Raw genomic sequence first — 20,693 nt, forward strand, 5'->3', positions numbered from 1 at the left:
AAGGGTGTATATACATGTAACACCCGTGGTAGGACACCACACACTCACTTCCTCCACCAGGTTAACTCCTCCTACAGGGGTAAATCTAAAACCTCCTGTGAGTGGTGGGGCTGAGTGTGTGCAAGAGAAAGAAAGGATAGGAAAGGAAAGAAGAGCACCCGTGACTGGTCAGCATAGCATAAAACAGTTAACCCTTTGACTCTACAGCCGTGCATAAAGGACAAAACAGTGGCGACACCTAGTGGGGAAATTAAGGTACTTCATCTCCCACTTTGTTAACCTGAGAGAAAACTTTACACAGGTGCCAAGGAATAGCACCCTGTGCTGGGACACCACACTATGCTGTTTGCATAGTGACTGACAAGTTACTGGCACTGAGCTAGCATCGCCGATCACATACACAGCTCTGTGCAAAGAGGCTATCGTAATGTGAAAGGTTTGGCGCTGGTTATATCTGGTGTATATATGGTGGGCCCCTAGACATTACAGTGTTAGGCCCCTTTCACAAATCATTATTGTACTATCTGTAATTGCAGACAGTATCATACCAATTGATGTCAATAGATCCCCCTTACACATCAGTAGTTGCTGCAGATCCACGATCCATGCTGCACAAATCACCTATTCTCTATGAATGGGTGCGTGCTAATGCAGAAGCCTGTGGATGTGTGAATGGGGCCTAAGAGTAAAGGATCCTGCTCACAATCTGTCAGTGTGAAGATAGATCCCAGAAAGGATTAATGGACCTGTAATTCCCCTTGTGGAGAAGCGCAGGTGAATGTGGACGACCGTGAATAGTACTCTTCCGCTATGTTGGTCTGAATAGTGGTGGCAGTATGGTGTTCCACTGTTCAGACCAACATAGCTAAAAAGCTCTACTCCTGATTGCCCACATTCACCTGCGCTTCTCCACAAGGGGAATTACATGTCCGTTGATCCTTTCTGGGATCTATCTTCACATTGTTGTACTCTAGCTCCAGTGGTGTCCCCAGACAAGCAACGGTGATACATGTATTTGAAGCGCTAGATACGGTTGTGCCTACATATTTACACAACCTCTATAGGTGAGTGTATCTTGCTATACACCTTGTTTGCCATCTTTATGCCATTTGCGACACTGCACAAAAAGGTGCCCCTGTCTTTTTGTTCTATAATCTGTCAGGAAAAAGGGAGACACTGTATACAGTTCAGGAAGTGGCTGGGACAATTGCTACTGTTGTCCCCGCAATCACATCATGGCCGGATGTCAGGTACCTGTAGGAACATTATAATGATTAACAATAAAATGTCAGCCCCAGTTACAGAGAAAATCAAGGGAAAAATAGATAAATTATTTCTTTTCTATTACAAAAATAAAAATACAGTGGTACCTTGGTTTAAGAGTAACTTGGTTTAAGAGCGTTTTGGTTTAAGAGCTCACAGTTTTTCAAAAATGTAACTTGGTTTAAGAGCATTGCTTTGGTTTAAGAGCTGCCTGAACTGGGTGGGAGGGTGAGTGGGGGAGGGGCATGGTCTGCATAGCGGAATCTACAGCCCTGTACTATGACCAAGGAAGTCTCCCTCACCTTCCAAATCATAGCAGATCCACTTCAGGCTGGGGCTTACATCAGGGGACAGTCTTCATAACTGTAACCCCTCTCTCCCCAGACAGAGAGCTGCATGTACTGTATGTGCCCACATCTGTCCTGCTCATTCCTTCATTCTCCCTGCAGTCTCTGTCCGCCCTTGTGTTTCCCATCCTCTCCATTACTGTACAGTTACTTATAATATCACATATTCTGCTGTTTCTGAATGTTTTTTTCATCTGTTTTACATGTTATTCAGAATAATAAATCATTATTTTTGGGGTGTGGAACCAATTGTCTGCATTTCTATAATTTCTTATGGGAAAATTTGCTTTGGTTTAAGAGTGGATTTGCATTACAAGCACGGCCCCGGAACGAATTATGCTCGTAATCCAAGGCACCACTGTATATAAAATGAAAATATAAAAATAAAAATAATATATGTACTGTAAAAAAAAGATATATGTACTGTAAAAAAAAGAAGAAAATAATTTAAAGGAATACATTAAGTAAAAACTATACATATTGACACAAAAAAATAATAAAAACAAGAAGGAATGGGCAAAGAAACGTACTACTGGAATGGAATTTGCTGCAAACAGATTATTTCTCCTCCGGCAGCCACCAGATGGTGCTACTGTAACATTTATGATGGTTCTAGTGATCAGTTATAGAAGTGGTCACCCTCCATTGAGTGTAATGCTGAAGAGGTTCTCTGCTGAGATCTAGGCAGCGGCAGTAAGAGTAGGGCTATGTTGTTCCTGCTCACTGCTAGGACTTGTATGGTCTGTACAGCAACAATGTATATTGGGGTGCAGTTAAAACAAAGTTGCGGGGGGGGTAGAGACTTTAATAATTATAGGAAAGCAGTTACAGTATCAGCTTTAGCAGGGGTATGAGGCCTAGTGTTATAGGGCAGCAATGTTAACCAATGTGCTAGTTTATTCCATGTTAGACTACCAAACAAAACCAGACTCTGCTCCGTCACTGAAGCATCTTGTAATTGCAGTATATTATTATATTGTGAATGAAGTCATCGTGTTGAGGATTGGTTGATGTTCGCTCCTGGTTTCTATGAAACATTTACACGTTGCTCCCTAAGTACAGCTGGTGCAGTGTTATTGTACCAGGGTAATAGATCCCCTGGGCACAGACATTTACCATCAATTAGGGGAATGGGAAGCAATATGTAATATATCACTGTATGAATACAGTTTGTTATTTTACTCTTCTGTCACCGTTAAGGTCATTGCTTTTCTCTTCCTTTGGGTCATTTATATTACTCTATTATTTTTCTTCACTTCTTTATCGGCTACTATCTTACCATAATGTCATCGGAGAACAAAGCCAGCTGTCACGGTTATGAAACCTTACCCAACGATATGACCCCTACTGCTCCACCTTACAGTCTTTCACAATTTGATGTCCCCCCAGTCCTTCCTGGATGTATCGCTCCACCCGATCCCCAGACATGGAAGGTCCCCACCGTGGCTCCACAGTGGAGTTTTGCTGCGGTCATCCCTCAAATTACAGAATCATCCAAGTTTTATCAAATCTTTCTAAAAGGCAAACCCAAGGCTCTTGGGGTGAGTGGTTGGAATGATTTATACACTTTATACTGCACCTATAGAAACCCATTACCAATGAGTTTTATGTTACAGACTGTATCTGGTCACATATAATAACGCATATAGTAAAATATCTAGACTAGTCAGTGTTTGCCAATGTTTGCTTATTCGTATATATATATATATTATTTTATTTTTTTTAATTATTATTATTATTATTATTTTATTTTTATTTTTTTAATAGTTTAACCTTAGAGGTTTTAAGTCACTATCAGTAAACATGACTGATCAGCCAGTAATTTATCTGTCTGTTTAGACATATTTTAGTGCCAATCTGCAACCTATGTTGAAAGATAATACATAACTAGATAGGGGTAGAATAAAGGGAACTAAAGCCACAAACAAATACAAAGTAAATAGCAATGCAGGTTAAAGTGGAGAGAGGAAAAGGTCGTATGTTTTCTGCTCTCCGGGGCCCCACTTCCTCCGTCTGCCCATCTGGGCTGATGACAAGAGGGGGGCAGGGGCATGCTGCAAGTGAAACCAAACCCGCATGCATTGTCCAGCAGCTTCCTAGTGTTGCTGTGATATTGGTAATATCGGGGAGCTATTGATCACTGCCTGCGTCATGCACCTTCCCCCCTCTGGTCTGCATAGGAATCAGCACGGATGGGCAGACGGTAAAAGTGGAGCGCCGGAGAACAGAAAAGGTAGGACCATTCCTGTTCTCTAGATAGCCCCTTTAACTAGCACAGGGTATGGCAGGGAGTGAGCACCTCTCGGATGCTGTCTACTGTTTATTGTCTGATGAAATAAAGGTGAAGTCTTTTTAAGGTGAAGTGCCATTCCGCTGCTTTCTTTTTACGATTCAGCACAGGGTATGCACCAATAGAGTATGCACCAATAGAACTGGTAACTAGTCATTGGAACACATGAGGTTAAATATGATGCTGTGTATGTATACTGATTATCACCCTGAGCTGGGAAACAGAGACCTCTCAGGATTCTACGTAACTGATCTTATCCATAGTAACCAATCACAGCTCAGCTTTCATTTTACCACTGCTCATTAACATATGAAATCTGAGATTGGTGATTGGTTGCTATGGGTATTCTAACTATAAAGTCTGAGAAAGTAACCAGAAGGAATGCAGCCAAGTTATTGAAGTGGGGAGCGATGGCGGGGACCTCCTCCTAAGCACCTGATCAGCCACTGCATTGACTCCTAACACAACCAAGTAAACTTTTATATGCTAGCATCTGTGTAAAATATGGGAGGAAAAATATTTTTTTAAAAAGGTAAATAAAAGGTAAAAAAAATAAATAAAGGCAATAAGAAGGATGTAAAAGCAACTACAGGAAGCATTCTTAAATCACCATAGAAAATCTTCCTGATATGTACTTCATAATGTCAGACAAGGAGCATTGAGTGGGCTCAGATAGGTACATGTGATACCTGCTCGCAACAGCCGAAACTGATTCTGACTGTACTACCATGTAATAAGCAAAAGATGTGGATCTGCTGTGTTACCAAACTGGTTTGGCTTTAGGTCCACTAGGCCTACACTCCTTATCCCGCTCCAGGATGTGGAAGCTGGACCTCTGTGGTTAGAGAAAATAAGGTCACTCCACAAGAGTGGTCCCAGTGTGGGTACAGGCTGGTCCTTCCATCTCAGGATGATGTGGAGCACCAAGAAATAGGCAGTATCTACATAGTCATGAGACAGCAGCTTAGTCAACCAGGTGGAGGATTGGGGCAGGTGACTCACGTTACTGAGTCCTGTTATCATAAATAAAACCTTCTTTACTTGTGAGAATACTTTGTACAGCAGTTGATCATATACTTCTGGTTTGACTGGACACAATCTGCGTTAAGAGCTTTAGGAGCAGAAGAGCTGTACTGACTTGGTTGTGTGCTGAGAAATAGAGTGAGTTCAGAGTAGTAGAGACGAGTTAGTGCTACAAGTTCAAAGTAGTGGAGAGGAGTTTGTACCGAGAATCCCAATCCAGGGTATACGTGTGCTCTGACGGAACTTTAGAAGAAGAAGTAGAAGTAAAATGTTGAAGACTTGAAAATAGAAGACTACTTTTGCCCGTGTTTCGACCTTTGTTGTAGTTGTACCACCGGTTGCCCCAGAGTGTCGGGTGACCCGTCCTATTAGGGTGACACAAGACCCAGACCCAGTTACTTGAGTTGAGCAGAGTGGCCAAGATTTTCTGGTTACATCCACGCTGGGAGATAGAGTACGTAGGCTTCTAGCAACTTTGCTCTATCTGGATCAGTTCCTCTTGTTTCAGGATACTGTCCTGCTCTTTTAGAAATGTTCACGGCAAGGGTTGGGGTAATCTCTAACTTCCTCTCCTGAGTGGCTTAACACTGTATATTGAGTAGAAGTGCTGCTTTCAAGAAACTGGTGTCTGCGTCTCTCATGTGCGTCTGTCCACTACCACACTACAGACTAGACCTTGGATACGGACTGGAGGGGACCCCTGGCAAAGCCAGGCTCCAGCTGGACTACAGCAGGGAACGTAATATCTTGCATGCTCTCTCCACCAAGACTTACTCGCTAAGTGTGGGTGTGTACTTCCTCTCCCAATGTGACAACTTCCTACAGGAGGTGTAATGTCTCCTGTGAGTGGTGGAGAAGAAAGTGTAAAGAGAAGAAAATGGATAGAGATAGGTAGAGAAGAGAAAAGAGCTCTTATTGGTGCGCAGATCACAAACAAGTAATAACCCCTTGTTCACTACAGCTGTGCAATACACAAATGCATATACACATAATAGTGACATCTAGTTGTAAAACTTAGGTACTACTTCATTACCATGTTAACTTAGAGTACAGGTTTTTGCGAGGGGTGTAAAAACCAGTAACACCGGTGGTGGGACACCCCACCTGCACACCTTCTCTAGTGGGCAGAATGAAGCAGCAGAGGGAAGGAGAAGCGAGGATACCATTGGACTACAACAGACCCATGACCAGTAAAGGAGGGTGGCGGAGAAAAGGCAGTGAGCAGGAGCAGGACCTGGGTAAGTATGCAGCCAGCTACTGCCCAGCGACTTTACAAACCCCCTAGATGACTGAGGGTTCCCAGCATCAAGACACTAACAAAATACTATTGCAGTGCATTCTAATAGATTCAGTGGACTGGATAGGGACAAGTGTAATGAGAATTTACAAAATTTCAGCCTAGCAACACTCAATAGGCAGAGCAAGAGCTGAGCCTACCAGCCCAGCCATATCCAAAAGCAAAGAAATAACAGAAATATAACTTCTATCTTGTTTTACTTTCAGATTGTGCTTATTACGGCAGCCATCTTGCAAATTATTGTTGGGATTGGTCTATTTTTCACAGCATTTTCAGTTTCACTACCCAGTGGAATTCCATTTTGGGGTCCAATATGTGTAAGTACAGAATGCTATAGGCATTATATTTCATTATTTAAAATGAGTATACTAAGATTAAAATGTATCACCAATGCACAGGGTAGGTGATGGGCCTCTGCTTATCTGTGGATGGAGCAGCAGTGCACATGCTCGACTGCAAATTCATTCGCTCAATATAAGACTTCCATTATAGATGAAAGCTGTACTTGGTTGTCTTTGGCATTCTTAAAGTGAATGAATGAAATGCTGGCTGAGCTTGAGTGCTGTTGCTTCATTCACCCTGTTCTCAAGATTGTTAGTAGTCCTGTAGTAACCCGGGGGTGTTGTGGTACAGCTGAGGTACTTGTTATAGGGCCTGAGTAGTATATGCCTTTCTTGATCCCAGACACTCACCTGGTAAAGAACAGTGTAATCGTAGGTGTAGTACAGTTCCTTGTCTCAAGATGCAACTAAGAGTTAGTTTGAGAGTTAACTGGCTGAGATCTCCTTTATACTTGTAATTCTTAAAATCACTGCTTTCTATGAGGTACTCTCAAGATACTTTTAAGTAAATCCCTGCTTCTTTAGCAGGTACACTGAATAATCACTTAAATCACTTATACTGCTTCCTAGCAGGTATACTGAAATCAATTGTAAGACCTGTAAATCACTGCTGTGGCAGGGACACTTAAGAATAAATCTTTTGTTTTCTTAGAAGACAGTGGGCTACCTCAAGGGAGAACTAATCCAGACACTTGGTACTCATCTGTAGGGGGCTCTAACCACCTTGAGTCAGTGGCAATAAACTTGAAAGGTACCTGTGTCCTTGGCTCTGAAGTTCTGCCTATTGCTGGTCAAAGGCACTGAGTGACACAAATCCAGGAACACAGGCCCAGCTTGTAAAGCTAGCCATCAGGATGATCCCTATAGGAACAAGTAAGTTTGCAGCAGAATTCTCGGCTTAAGTTGCTCTTATCTAAAACCCCTGTTGAAGTTATCAGGGCACCAGAGAATAACCTATAGGCGTGCCCCGCTACTGTTATGTTCAGCATGCTCTTTGCAAAGTGAGCGAGCTGAACATAAGGAGGAAAATAGAGCAACAGAAACTGTCGGCATCCTGCTGCTCCATTCTTTGTCATAACCTGCGGGCACGAACAGCCTATGAACATCAGGGGGGAATATTACTGTGGGGGCTGTACAAAACAGGGGGCATTATTATTGAGAATGGGGTTCTGTACACAACAGGGGATCATTATTACTATGGATGGGGATCCATAGAAGGGGGCATTATTACTATGGAGGGCACAGCAGGGGGGCATTATTACTGTGTGGGGGGTGCACAGCAGGAGGATTGTCAGTATGTGGAAGTGCACAGTAGGGGGCATAATTACTCTATGGGGTGCACAACAGGGGGCATTATTACTATATGTGGGTACAGGACATTACTACCATATGGAGGGTTATAGAAGGGGATATTATTACTATATGGGGGATCCTACATATCCCACATACCTACTTACTTTACTGCACATGACACCTAATAGCAGAATTACTATTTCACACACCTTACGGCCGTCCCCACCTATCAGTCTGGCCCTCAAAACCCATTTCAATTTCTTATGTGGCCACATGGGAAAATGAATTGCCCACCACTGATGTAGCCTCACAGACTTACACTGACAAAATTAGCTGTTACAGAGGTACGGGTGGGGAGTGGATTGTGTGGCTGCCGTGCTCTCTCCCAGGCTATATCTCCTGATTACAGAGGGTCTCAACAGGGAGACCCACTGAGATCAATAACTTTTCACATGTCTGATGAAATGCCAAAAGTTGTTATGGTACCGGGCCGCCTGCTCTCCGCCTGCGATTTCAAAACATCCAGTGATTTGCCGTTTCCACCGTATATGGAAGTATACAGTATAGAGTCCATACTGAGCTTCCACTTCCATCAGGAACGGCAAATCACTGGATGTTTTAATATCTCTGGTGGAGACGGAGACCCGACAATGGCGACGGAGTGGGACAGGTGAGTATGTGTTCCTGACATCCCTCCAGCAGCATAATATAACATAAATTTATACTGGACAACCACTTAGGGTAGCTTCACACGTAACGCATTGCAGTGGATTTCCTGCTGCGGATCCGCAGCAGATTTGCCTAAATGAATGAACACAGCATTAAATCTGCACCATCAAATCTGCTGCGGATCTGCAGCAGATTTTACAGTGCAGACTTGATGCTGTGTTCATTCATTTAGCCAAATCTGCTGCGGATCCGCAGCAGGAAATCCACTGCGATGCGGAACATGTGAAGCTACCCTTAAAGGAAAAGCCCAGCGAAATACAAAATTACAGTGGGGTGGGGGAAACATTGTAAAGAAAGTATAGTTACCAGACCCCCTGGCCCCATCACCAGGCTCCTGTACCCCGCAGGGTGCTCATTTTCTCCCGTCTTCGAAGTATGTCGCAACTCACTGGAACGGCGGGAAAAGGTGGAATCTCAGTGACTGCAGCAGAGTGTCCCACCCCAGTCACTGACCATAAGCAGGATGCATTGCTGCAAGGGCACCGGGAATGGTAAATATGGGTTCTTTATTATGTTCCCCCCACCCCTGCCCAAACTCTCCAGAGCTCTGCACATTGCTGCACCTCATTAATGAATCATGTTACACCAGTTCTCTGGAATCCAACAATCAAAATTATTCCAAAGATTCTCTTGTTAAACATTTTCTACATTATCCTTTGGAATCTGATCATTTTATTCAAAGTATCCCCCATACTTCATGCTTTATGTATACCGTACAGTACAATATATACTCCTCCTTTTTTTTTTTTTACTGACTTTTCTTTTCATGACTAGGCCTATGTACAAACCAAGCCTTTAAAGGAGAAGTCCAGCCAAAACTATTTTTTGATATGTTATTACTTATGGAAAGTTAGACAAATTTCTAAGGTACATTAAATATGAAAAATGCACATATAAGGCTATTTCCCTTAATTTAGTAGATCATGGAGACTTCAGATTCTCTAAAAAAAGTGACGTCACGAACCGGGGGTGTAATTACAATGGAGTGTCCAGCAGGGGGCGCACTATATATATATAGAAGTCAATTAGTACCATTGACTTCTATATATAGTGCGGCCCTGCTGGACACTCTATTGGAATTACAATGGATGTGTATGTAATGTAATATACAGTGTACAGTATGTAAATGTAATAGACAGTATGTTTTTGATTGAATACATTTATGGAATACTTTGGGGAGCAAGGACACCATAAATGTATTTAACCAGTACGTTTGGAGGGCACCGAGCAGGGAGGGAGAGAAGTGCATCCATAAATGTATTCAATCAAAAACATACTGTCTATTACATTTACATACTGTACACTGTATATTACATTACACACACATCCATTGTAATTCCAATGGAGTGTCCAGCAGGGGCGCACTATATATAGAAGTCAATGGTACTAATTGACTTCTATATATAGTGCGCCCCCTGCTGGACACTCCATTGTAATTACACCCCGGTGGGTGTATGTGCATTTTCCATAATTAATGTACATGAGAAATTTGTCTCACTTTCCATAAGTAATAACATTTGAAAAAAATAGTTTTGGCCGGAGTTGTCCTTTAACTTCTTGAGTCATCCCTATGACCATGGCCTTCGGGATCCTTGTCTTGATTGTTGATTGGTTGGTAATCTATGTTTTTTGTCTGTACCCTTTGCAGAATATGTTGAAAGATGATGATGATGATGATGATGATGATCATCATCATCATCATCATCATCATGCTGCTCCTACTGGTGATTCTACCCCCAGTAGAACTCACTATCAATAATAATTGAGCTGTATGCAGAAAATAAACACGTAACTTCCATTGCTCAACACAATCCCCATGTGATAACACTGGATCTCCAAGGTACAAGCTGGAAGTGTTGTCATGGGGACATAAAGGAGATGATCTGCAAACATAAGAATATTATATAAAATAACAGGAAACATTTTCATACTTTCAGATACTGTACACTAAAGCATGGTTGGATTTATCATATTTGTAGCCTGTGCTGCTGTATACTGTAAAAACCCTGACCTAAAAAAACAGACATCTTAAAAGGTAGATAACATCTTACATCTTCTAGATTTCATGTAAGGAGATGTGGTATTGATTCCCTTTGCTATTCATTATGGGGCCTGCCGCACTGGTGAGAAATCTCCCAAGAGGCAACGAGGGAGATGCACTATGACAAGCACTTCACTCTCAGTAATAGACTGCACGTACTGAACGGGGCCCTCTTCTGTCTGTGTCTGCGCCTGCACCATACTTAACAGATATGTAACTCATTTGTATCATGCGCTCAGCAGAGTCACAGGTGCCCTGTGTACTAATATAGTGCTCTGTACATAATTTTATTATGTTTAACCATTAAAATTATGTTTTTTTTTTGTTTTTTTTAGTATATCATTGCAGGATCCCTGACAATAGCTGCTCAGGCTAAACCCAGCATCTGCTTGGTAAGTAACGTCTTGAAGAGGAATAAAGTTTGTACTATATATATATATTTAAGGTGAGCCCCCGGATGATGTTGTAGTGGTGGGACGGCCGGTCACTTGCTAGGTGGAAGTTTGATGCCACTACTGTGGTGGATGGCCGAGATACAGCCGGACCTTAAGGGATTGTCACGTGACGCCAGTGCCCGGTGGGCACACAGGTGTGATGGCACGCCTGCTTTTAAGGAGTAAGGCCGATTGTACCCTTCTCCCCTGTGGTCTGTGTCCTGTCGGGTTGCTGCAGGTCCCTTGGGATAGTGTAGTCAAAGGTGGCCAGAGCGGTGTAGTGACCCTCCCGAGTGATGGTAGGACACGCCACCCACAGAAAGGGGAAATGTCCCAAGGTTGCGGTGTGAATGCTGTTCAGGTGGTAGTGAATAATCACAGTCTCTGTTGATAACGTTGACTTGGTTTACTATCGGCAAATGTGCAACAGGTAATACAAAGGTACTTAGGTATACACTTGACAAAGTTCCAATAAATACTGAGACGTAAAACCACCAGATCTGCTTGATAAGTGCTGCGTAGGATGTATTAGAGTTGTAGTAGTAGAGAGGAGAGTGCCGTGAGAGTCTCAACCCAAGTAGTAATGTGCTCTGCCGGGAAGTTGGACTGTAGACAAGAATACTTGTAGAAGAAGAAGAAGACAACCTGGGCCTGTGTATTGACCCTTTTCACACCACCTTATGCCCACTAGCTTTGGCTGAACCATACTAATGGGTGACACAGGCCCCAGACCTTGTTACCTGGGATGAGCAGAGTGCTGAGGGTTTCCTGCTGACACTCGCGCTGGGAGATGGAGTTCATAGACTTTCCAGTAACTTTGCTCCACCTGGATCAGTTCCTAGCTCTTTGGCTCTTTAGTGGATACTGTCCTGCAGTGGGGTTACTCCTAGTCCTCGGTGTGGGTTGAGGTGATCTGTTGGCTAGTCCTCTCCTGAAGGGTTTAGCACTGCTTCACTCAGCATACAAGCACTTCAAGAAAGAAGTTTGTAAGAGGGGACTGTCCTGCGGGGTACTGACTAAGACTAAGACCTTTCAGTAGAGCGGGCCTGGCAGAGGGCCAGGGCCCAGGTAGAACCACTGTGGAGAGCTATCTGAGCTGTGTCCTTTCTCCACCAAAGCTCAACTAAGACTCCTCCTTCACCCAAGGGACTAACTTCCTAACCAGTGTGTAAGGTGCGTTGTGGTTGGGTGGAAAGAGTGCAACAGAAGAGTAGAAAGGGAAGAGGTGATAGGACAGAAGAAAGTGAAGATCCTACTGGTTCACAGAATCTGGTACATACAAATACAATAACCCTTTGAGACACTTGAGCCGTGCAGCTTCTATACTTCACTATATGATACAGCGACATCTACTGGTCATCTTTTGGTAATACTTTGGCTGCGATGAGACCACAAAAAGTACAGACTTTTACGAAGGGTGTGAATAGCAGTAACACCCCTAGTGGGACACCACAAATTGTTTCTCCCTTTGCTTCTGATCAACTATGTTAAGAAGTCTAAGAGGAGAAGCTGAGCTGAGCACCTTGGCCCCCTTCATTTCAGCCATTAGCTTAATACCCATCCCCTTTAAAACTACTTCTGAAACTATTGTTGCACTTTAAGAACCACCTGATTTTTTTTGTGGATTATACAGTCTGAGGGCAGGCGCTATAGTGGGACTAATAGTTTGATAGCTGCGGATCCTGGGTCAAAGCTAGTTGGTTCCCTAAGTTTTATATACATGACAATTCTGTGCCACCGTTTTGGGGGCACTGTATAATAATTATCCTGGAAAATATCTCTGGTACACTGCATGCATTGAAAGAGCAAACAGATGTGTCCAGCCTTACCTTTCCCTTAGCTAAGTTAGAAAAAATAATTTTTATGACAACCCTTCACTATGTTATCTCAAAATGTTATCAGATGAGTTAAAAGGCCTCATTTGGAAAAAGGATGAAGATTGACACATCAGTAGTTTGGAAGCTTAAAAAAAAGAAAAAAAGTCTACCCAGTTCAGTGTATCATTCTACAATGAGGTAGAAGTCAGTTCTAAATCTGGCGATCAGAAAAACTCCCTGGATTGATGACCCTTTTTCCAGAATCTAGTATCTATATCTTGTAATATTAATACACTTCAGAAATGTATACTGGTCTCTTCTGAACTCTTTTAAATACTTCCCCATGATGACTTCCTCAAGTACACAGTCCCATAGTCTCACTGCTTTTAAAGCAGAGAATCCTTTCTATTATGATGTTAAAACCTGTCCTCCTCTAGACATAGAGAGTCCCCCTTGTTGTATATACAATCCTGGGTATAAATTGATCATGGGAAAGAACTCTACCATTAAGATATTTCTACATAGCCACTAGATACCTCCTTAGCCATCTTTTTCTAAACATAATAACTTTTTTTTTTTATCAATCTTTCCTAGTTCTGCAGTCCATTCTCTGTATTATATTGGTTGCCCCTTTAAGTCAGATAAAACCCTACTATCTCTTTCTTATGCACTGGTGCCAAGAGCTGCACACAATATTCTATGTTCTATGATTTTGCCTCTGTGTAACGATGATGTACAGTTTTCGCCCATGGCATGCTGCCGGGTATAGCCAAGTGAATAAGACCATAGATAAGCTCAATACTCATTGTAAATGTGTTGTATGTCAATGCTACATATAGACCTGCCAGCTGAAGCCATAGACCAGACACCAATCTGAAACCCCTAAGCTAGGTATATTAAAATAAATATCAGAGAATGGAAATTGTATATAATATATGTATTGTATATAAAATCACAATCTCACTTTTATTCTTCTTCTTTTCTTTTGCTTGAACAGATCAAAGGCTCTCTGACCCTAAACATTTTCACTACAGTTTTTAGTGCGGTCGGACTGCTGCTGACAGCTATAGACCTAGCCGTCATTTGGTGTTATGGAGACTTCTGTCACAGTAGAATTGTAAGTCCTAATTAATTTTTCTTTTTTTCCCCTTTAGTCTTTACATCAAACAATACACATTAATAAAGATAAATCACTGGAATGTTTCAAATGAGCCGGGCTACAACCATGTTGTCCTGCTCCGAGTTCAGTGATGGTAATCTACTAAGGATCAAAGAATAGTTGTATTAGTATATATGGACCTGAGGAAGAGGGAATTTTACCTGTAAACCACTCTGTTAACCCTTCTAAAGACTGTCCTAGGCCTGCGGCACCTTTCTCCCAGCTTCCCTTCACTTTCAGAAAGCCGGGCAGGGAGAGAGGTGCCGCAGGCCTAGGGCACTGATGTTATAAGCCACGCCAGTTTGACTGCCCACCCTGCTGCACCACATAGATAAAAGTAGTTCTAAAGACAGGCCAATCCCCGAATCGGGAACGGCGTGAGGAGCTCTACAATGTGGTGCTGGCGATTCGGGGCAGCAAGGACGGCAACTTCTTCAGCCACCAGTTATCAAATGCTGAACAATCACACTTGAGCATGCTCCAGTTGCGCTCATCTCCACTCTTGATGTATTTATTTGGATAAAATAACTATAATTTTTCACTATTCCATTTATGATGACTATTATCTTAACCTAATTAATATTCATGTTTTTTTTTTGTTTTTTTTTACAGATTGGAGGATATTTAATCGACTCCTTTCTGATTGTGACAAATCTTCTACTCTTCTGTTTGTCGATTTCTTTGTCGGTCTTTGGATGTCGCTCTTTGTGTCATGCATCTTCTATTGTTCCCCAGGTAAAAGCTCCAAACATTACCAAAACTCTTTAAGAAAATATAATTTAAAATATAACCAGAAAGAAGAAGAGTTTAGACAATTGATACCATACTGCCTAATTTAATAATGCTAGGCCGATTTGCTGCTAATATGTATTTGATTACATTTTTATACGACTATATCCTCATTCATGTGTCCCTGTTGTTAGAAAAAACTTTTGACATTCTGCAGAGAAAACACAGCCATCACTGAGTTCAGAGAGATCTACAGACAGGCACCATCCACAGACGGCTGTTTCAGGGTATCTGCCCCTCGTCAGTGTGGAGAAGTATTCTGGCTAATGGGGGCAATAAAAAATAGACCACCAAAATACAGCAACCACTGAGCTTAGAGAGATCAGTGAAAAAAATCCAATGTAGTACTGACTCAAGTGTCTCCATTGATACATTGCCCCCTATAGATTTAAATATGCATATTTTGCATATTTAAATTTATAGGTGGCAGTTTATCAATGCAGACCCATAATAAGTACTTGTATTTTTTTACTGATCTCTCTGAGCTCCGAGATTGCTGTATTTTGTTGGTCTATTCAGAATCCTGCTCCACACTGACGAGGGGCAAATACACAGAAACAGCTGTCTATGGATGGATGCCTGGCTTTGGTAAACCCTTGTCATGTCGCAATACTCGCAACAGAGTTAGACTTTGATACAAAAGTGGCCACCCTGGTATTTTCTTATTTATGTTCTAATACTCGCAACCATGTGGGACTTAAGGGGCTACGTATCAGGGTGGTTTGGTGATCTCCCCACTGGGAGGCCCCCCCTTGGCAACAGGTTTTCCTTCTCTAGAGGGATATCTGGCTATTCCCATGTTTTGAGAATCGCAACTGAGGCTTCACGGACCCTTTTATGACATTCTGCAAAGACATAAAAAAAGCAAAAGTAAGCACTTAAACCTGTAGGTTGCTGTTGCACCTTCTGTTTTTGTTTTTTTAGTCTGTGTGAAAAGAGGCATAGGGGTGCTGCCAATTTTTTGCTTTTTTTCTGTTGTATGTGGGGTGTGTGGCTACCTCCTGTTGGCTTGCACTCCACCTATGTCTCGTGGGTGCTATAAATAGAGATTTGGATCCTATCTGCCCATTGTAGGCTTATTTAGCCCAGGAGAGGCCATTGCTAGTGTGAGAATGCTAGAGTAGGGACCATGTCTCTGAGGACACCTTAATGTGGTGACATGGTACACTTTGTTAGATCAAATAGTTTGCTAAGATCCTCATTTTTTTTGTAGAGCAGGTTTTTATCGTGTGCACACTGGGGGGGGGGGTATATACGGTAAGCACTTGCACCTGTAGGTTGCTGTTGCACCTTCTGCTTTTTTATTCTGCAGAGACATGTCAAAAGTTTTCATTAGTCAGGGTCTGAGCATTCAGACCCCCACCAACTACTAGAATGAGCTGGGAGAAGCATGCAGCTAAGTGCTTCATTCCACCACTTGCTATCTTATCTCGCTGCACTAGATAAGCTCCATAGACTTACAAGGGAGCTCATCTCTTGCAACTAATGAGAACACAGTAAACAGAGTGAACAAGAGTGAAACGCTTATCTGCGCGCTTCTCTCAGCTCTTTCTAGTGATTGTAGGGGTCACACTCTAACCAATCAAAACTTTTGTCTCTGAAATGTGAACATAGTTTTCTAATGACAAGGGCACTTAAAGTGTACCTAGTGTATCCAATTAATAGTTTTGTTCATAGCAGAATATAAATTGATCCCCCATTTATATATTTTATGTGTCCCTTGCAGGTGTTTATGATACAGAACGATGTTGTGATCTCAATGCCCCCATCTGTATTTTCTGCAATGGCTCCAACATTTCCTCAAATGCAGCAACCACCACCACCATCGCCTCCGCCTTACAGGGGCAACATGGAAGATAACATCAAACAAGCAGCATAAAGCATTGACATAAATATTGCTTGAATATGCATACATATTAGAAGATACTGCATTGTAATCTAAAAATAGTATTTATATGGGCAGAAACCAAGAGCTTATGGTACTAAAGCAAAGATGTGTCCCGGTCACACTGGCATCATGGGTGCCATCTTGCCATAATGTTTAATGAAAAATATAGGGGGTTCACTTTGATCGGTTTTGTTAGTGTCCAAATACCATATATGAGGATTCCAGCATTTTACATGCCTGTTTTATAGAGGATCTGTCACTGCTTTTAGCATGTGCAATGCCCATGAAAGAATAATTCTGGATCACCTATTTTTATAGCTCTGTGATGTGCCATTGCTCTGCTATTCTTACTAGAAATGTATAACCTATACCTATTTCTAGAAGAACGGCACAACGCAGAGCTGTAAAAGTTCTGCTATGGTAGATTTTAGCTATAATTCCCACCTATTTTCTGGTGTGAATTACAGTAAATGTGGGATTTCCAGCCAAATTCCATCCATGTTTCGGGAAAAGTGTCAAAAAAGTGTAAAAAGTGAAAATTGTGAAACTGGCGTACATAGATTCACGAAAACCCCTCAATATATCTGAATGAGCTAGATTGTTGTATGTGTTCTCTGTTTAATAATGCCCTGCATAGCCCATTAAGGGGAATTGCAGACAATAATGTATGTATAGTTGCACAAAATATAGCCTTAGGTGCTATATAAAGGTTCTTTAAAGAATGTTCATGTGTCTGTCATTTCTGTGTCTCCATACATGCGGCCTCATTAATTTAGATTGATATGCAGTGTACATACACGGCTAGCTTAGAATACTGTGGTCCTGCACAAAATTAAAAGTGGGACTTGAAATGTTCAAATATCATAATACAAAATACAGCCACATACAATGCACTATAGTCAGTAAACAAAGACCAGTATCACAGTAAGGCTATGTTCACACATGGTTTGTCATCTACAGTAGGTAGATACATAGTTCCCCTAAATAGGTAGATAGGGCCACCGGTTAGGTAGGTCACTAGCATTAGGTAGGTAAACTTCTATTAGGTAGGTCCCCCCAACAAGTTGGTTTTTCCTCCCATTAGTTCGGTCCCCTCAATAGTAGTTAGGCCCCCTCCCCATCTTTTAACCAAAATTAAGAGAAAAAGAAATTAATAAAAGAGCAAACTCACCTTCTCCCCATTTGCATTTCAAGAAGCAGGGCCCATCTTCTTACTTCTACTTGGTGCAAGGGGCACAATGATGTCACCACGCCTGCCTGCTTCAGGGCACAGACATTCTGGGCTGCATCTGACCTCTTGTAGACAAGGCTTTAGGCTCCATTCTAGTTTTCAACTTTATTCACATAAAACAGTGATCCTGGATTCCCACGGTTGAGTCCACTAGTCCTCTAGCCTTAAAGCTTGATAGAGGAGAGGGAGAGAATAAAGCCAGGCAGCAGCTCCTCGTGTGATACCACACAAACAAATCAGATTAATAGGCAGAGATGGGGCTGATGGGGTGCTCGCCTTTAAGCCCCTTGGGCTTTATGTATATCACCCAAGTGGGTATCAAACCTTTAAAGTGGCAAGAAGTTGATATTTCTAGTGGAGAATTTGGGAATGCAAGCACTAGGATAGTCTGAATGGGATACTCCCAGGTAGGGGCCCCTAGAGAAAGACAAAAACCAGGTACAAAAGAAAAAAGTGTGACTAATCTATAATGGTCAGTGCTACCCAAAGAACTCCAACAGTTAAAAACAGATTAAAAGGATAATATATTTATTAAAATATGCACAATTTACGCGTTTTAAGAATCAAGTCCTCTTTATCAGACTAGCAGTGGAATTCTGCACTGCACAGCCTTAAAGAGGGCCTGTCACCCCCCCTGCCATTGTGACCGACCCTCCGCTAGAGCCCCCTATACTTACCTGATCGCGCTGGGTCCCGCTTCTAGATTTATGCGCCGAGATGAGTCCGTTGCCTATAGAGAATGAATGGTGAGTCCGATGCTCCATTCATTCTCTATGAGCGTCGGACTCATCTCAGGACTCATCTTACGCGTTTCTGGCTGTAAGCCCTTAGATCATAGATCCTGTGTAGACAGGAAGCGTATATAAGGGAGAACACATATGATCCCTCCCTCTACATTCACATACAATTATAAAAGATACCTGAAGATTTCCATGGTCGTGTACTAGCTGGGTGAGCTGGAACACAATTTTGTTTCATTATCTACAGTAACAATTGACCTTTGAACTGGAATATTGGCAACATACTGAGAGAAACTGCAAGTGCATCCCACTTTTCACCCCTTTTTTTCGAGAAACAACTAAAGTTGCTTTAAAGTTAGGAAGATCTAGTTTTTTTTTCTTTAAAAAACTATAGGGACATGGTTCTAATAAAGTGTCCCTATCATTTAAGAAAACACTTCACCTGTCACATTTAAAAATTTAGATTATTTGGGTTCTGACCCAAATTATTTGGGTTCAACCACAGAGAAGTGCACAACTACACGACTCACTGTGATCTTAGTCCAGCTATAGGAGATGGCCCCGTAGACATTTATTAGGGCAACTCCATCCTGCAACTGAATGGAGATTGCAGCAAACTGGGCAAAGTCGCACCTTTCTCCCAGTTCGTTCTAATGATTGATGGTGGTCTCTAGACCCAGATCTTAACCGAAAACCAAAACTTTTTACATGTGACATGTAAAGTTTTCTTAACCCTTTAAGGACCCATGATATACAGGTACGTCATGGAAGCCTGTCACTTAAGGACCCATGAAGTACCTGTACGGAAGTGGGTTTGGCAGCGCTATGAAGCGAGCTCAGGAGCTGAGGTAACTTCATAGCACGTGGGGACCCGCTGCTATATGCAGCACAGCCTTCACTGTTAATGGCGGGCTGCAGCTCCTGTTACTGCCTGATCGGGACCCCCCCAGTGTAATGCTGGGGTTCTGATCATTCAGCCTGACTGCAGAAGGTCCTTTACCTTCCTCCCGGAAGTCAGATCAGCGATCCATGTATTAAGTCTGACACAGGCAGGCTCTATGCAATGATCACAGATAATGCTGATCAATGCTATGCTATGGCCACAGGCAGGCTCTATGCAATGATCACAGATAATACTGGTCAATCCTATGCTATGGCCACAGGCAGGCTCTATGCAATGATCACAGATAATGCTGATCAATGCTATGCTATGGCCACAGGCAGGCTCTATGCAATGATCACAGATAATACTGGTCAATCCTATGCTATGGCCACAGGCAGGCTCTATGCAATGATCACAGATAATACTGGTCAATCCTATGCTATGAAATAGCAATGATCAGTGTATATAATGTAATTTAAAAATGTTAAAGTCCCCTAAAGGGGGCATAAAAAGTGTAAAAGGAAATTTTGTTTTAAGTTTTTAAAAAAACTGCATAGCCCCTCCCCCAATAAAAAATTAATTCACTCCCCTTTCCCATTTTATATATAAAACACATAAAAATATACAAATAAATAAACATATTATATACCCTCGCACGGATAATTGTCCGACCTAATAAAATAAAACAATATTGTTCCCACACGGTGAACGGTGTAAACAAAAATTGGTTTAAAAAACCCCACCAAGATTGATGGTTTTTATTAAATTTTATTTTTTCTTAAATTTATAACAATTTAGCAATACGTCCAATCTACACAAATAAAAATTAATTAAGCTAGAGATTATGGCGCAAAAAAAGACACCCCATATAGCCCCGTATATGAAAAAATAAAAGCGCTATAAGAGTCACACTAGGGCCATTGTAATCGCATCTATTTGCAAAAAAAAGTTTTGCTGTTAATAAAACTAGTAAAACATTACAAAAGCTATGTAACCTGCATATCATTGTATTCAGACTGACCTATAGAACAAAGATATCATGTCAGTTTACATGAACATGGAACCCCCAAAATGTGCAGAATTGTGTTTCCCCCCCCCAATTTCACCCCATAAATAATATTTTGGGGG

At 41.9% G+C, this 20,693-nt stretch overlaps 1 protein-coding gene across 3 annotated transcripts; it reads left to right on the forward strand.

The window, feature by feature from the left end:
* Positions 1-1,622: 1,622 nt before the first annotated feature.
* Positions 1,623-17,385, forward strand: LOC138798746 (membrane-spanning 4-domains subfamily A member 4D-like). 3 transcript variants are annotated; one of them, XM_069979316.1, is made up of 6 exons: positions 1,623-3,151; positions 6,427-6,537; positions 10,960-11,016; positions 13,873-13,992; positions 14,647-14,769; positions 16,550-17,385. In XM_069979316.1, exons 1-6 carry the CDS (start codon positions 2,894-2,896, stop codon positions 16,700-16,702), a joined length of 822 nt encoding a protein of 273 aa, XP_069835417.1. In that variant the 5' UTR covers positions 1,623-2,893; the 3' UTR covers positions 16,703-17,385. The 3 variants fall into 3 exon arrangements, 2 of the variants coding, with proteins under 2 accessions (XP_069835417.1, XP_069835418.1); XM_069979317.1 differs by lacking the exon at positions 14,647-14,769; XR_011364149.1 differs by lacking the exons at positions 1,623-3,151; positions 14,647-14,769; positions 16,550-17,385 and adding an exon at positions 7,214-7,434 and having other exon boundaries at positions 5,702-6,537; positions 13,873-13,904.
* Positions 17,386-20,693: the final 3,308 nt, after the last annotated feature.

The sequence above is a fragment of the Dendropsophus ebraccatus genome, chromosome 8 (assembly GCF_027789765.1).
Source record: "Dendropsophus ebraccatus isolate aDenEbr1 chromosome 8, aDenEbr1.pat, whole genome shotgun sequence".
In the NCBI taxonomy this organism is placed as follows: Eukaryota; Metazoa; Chordata; class Amphibia; order Anura; family Hylidae; genus Dendropsophus; species Dendropsophus ebraccatus.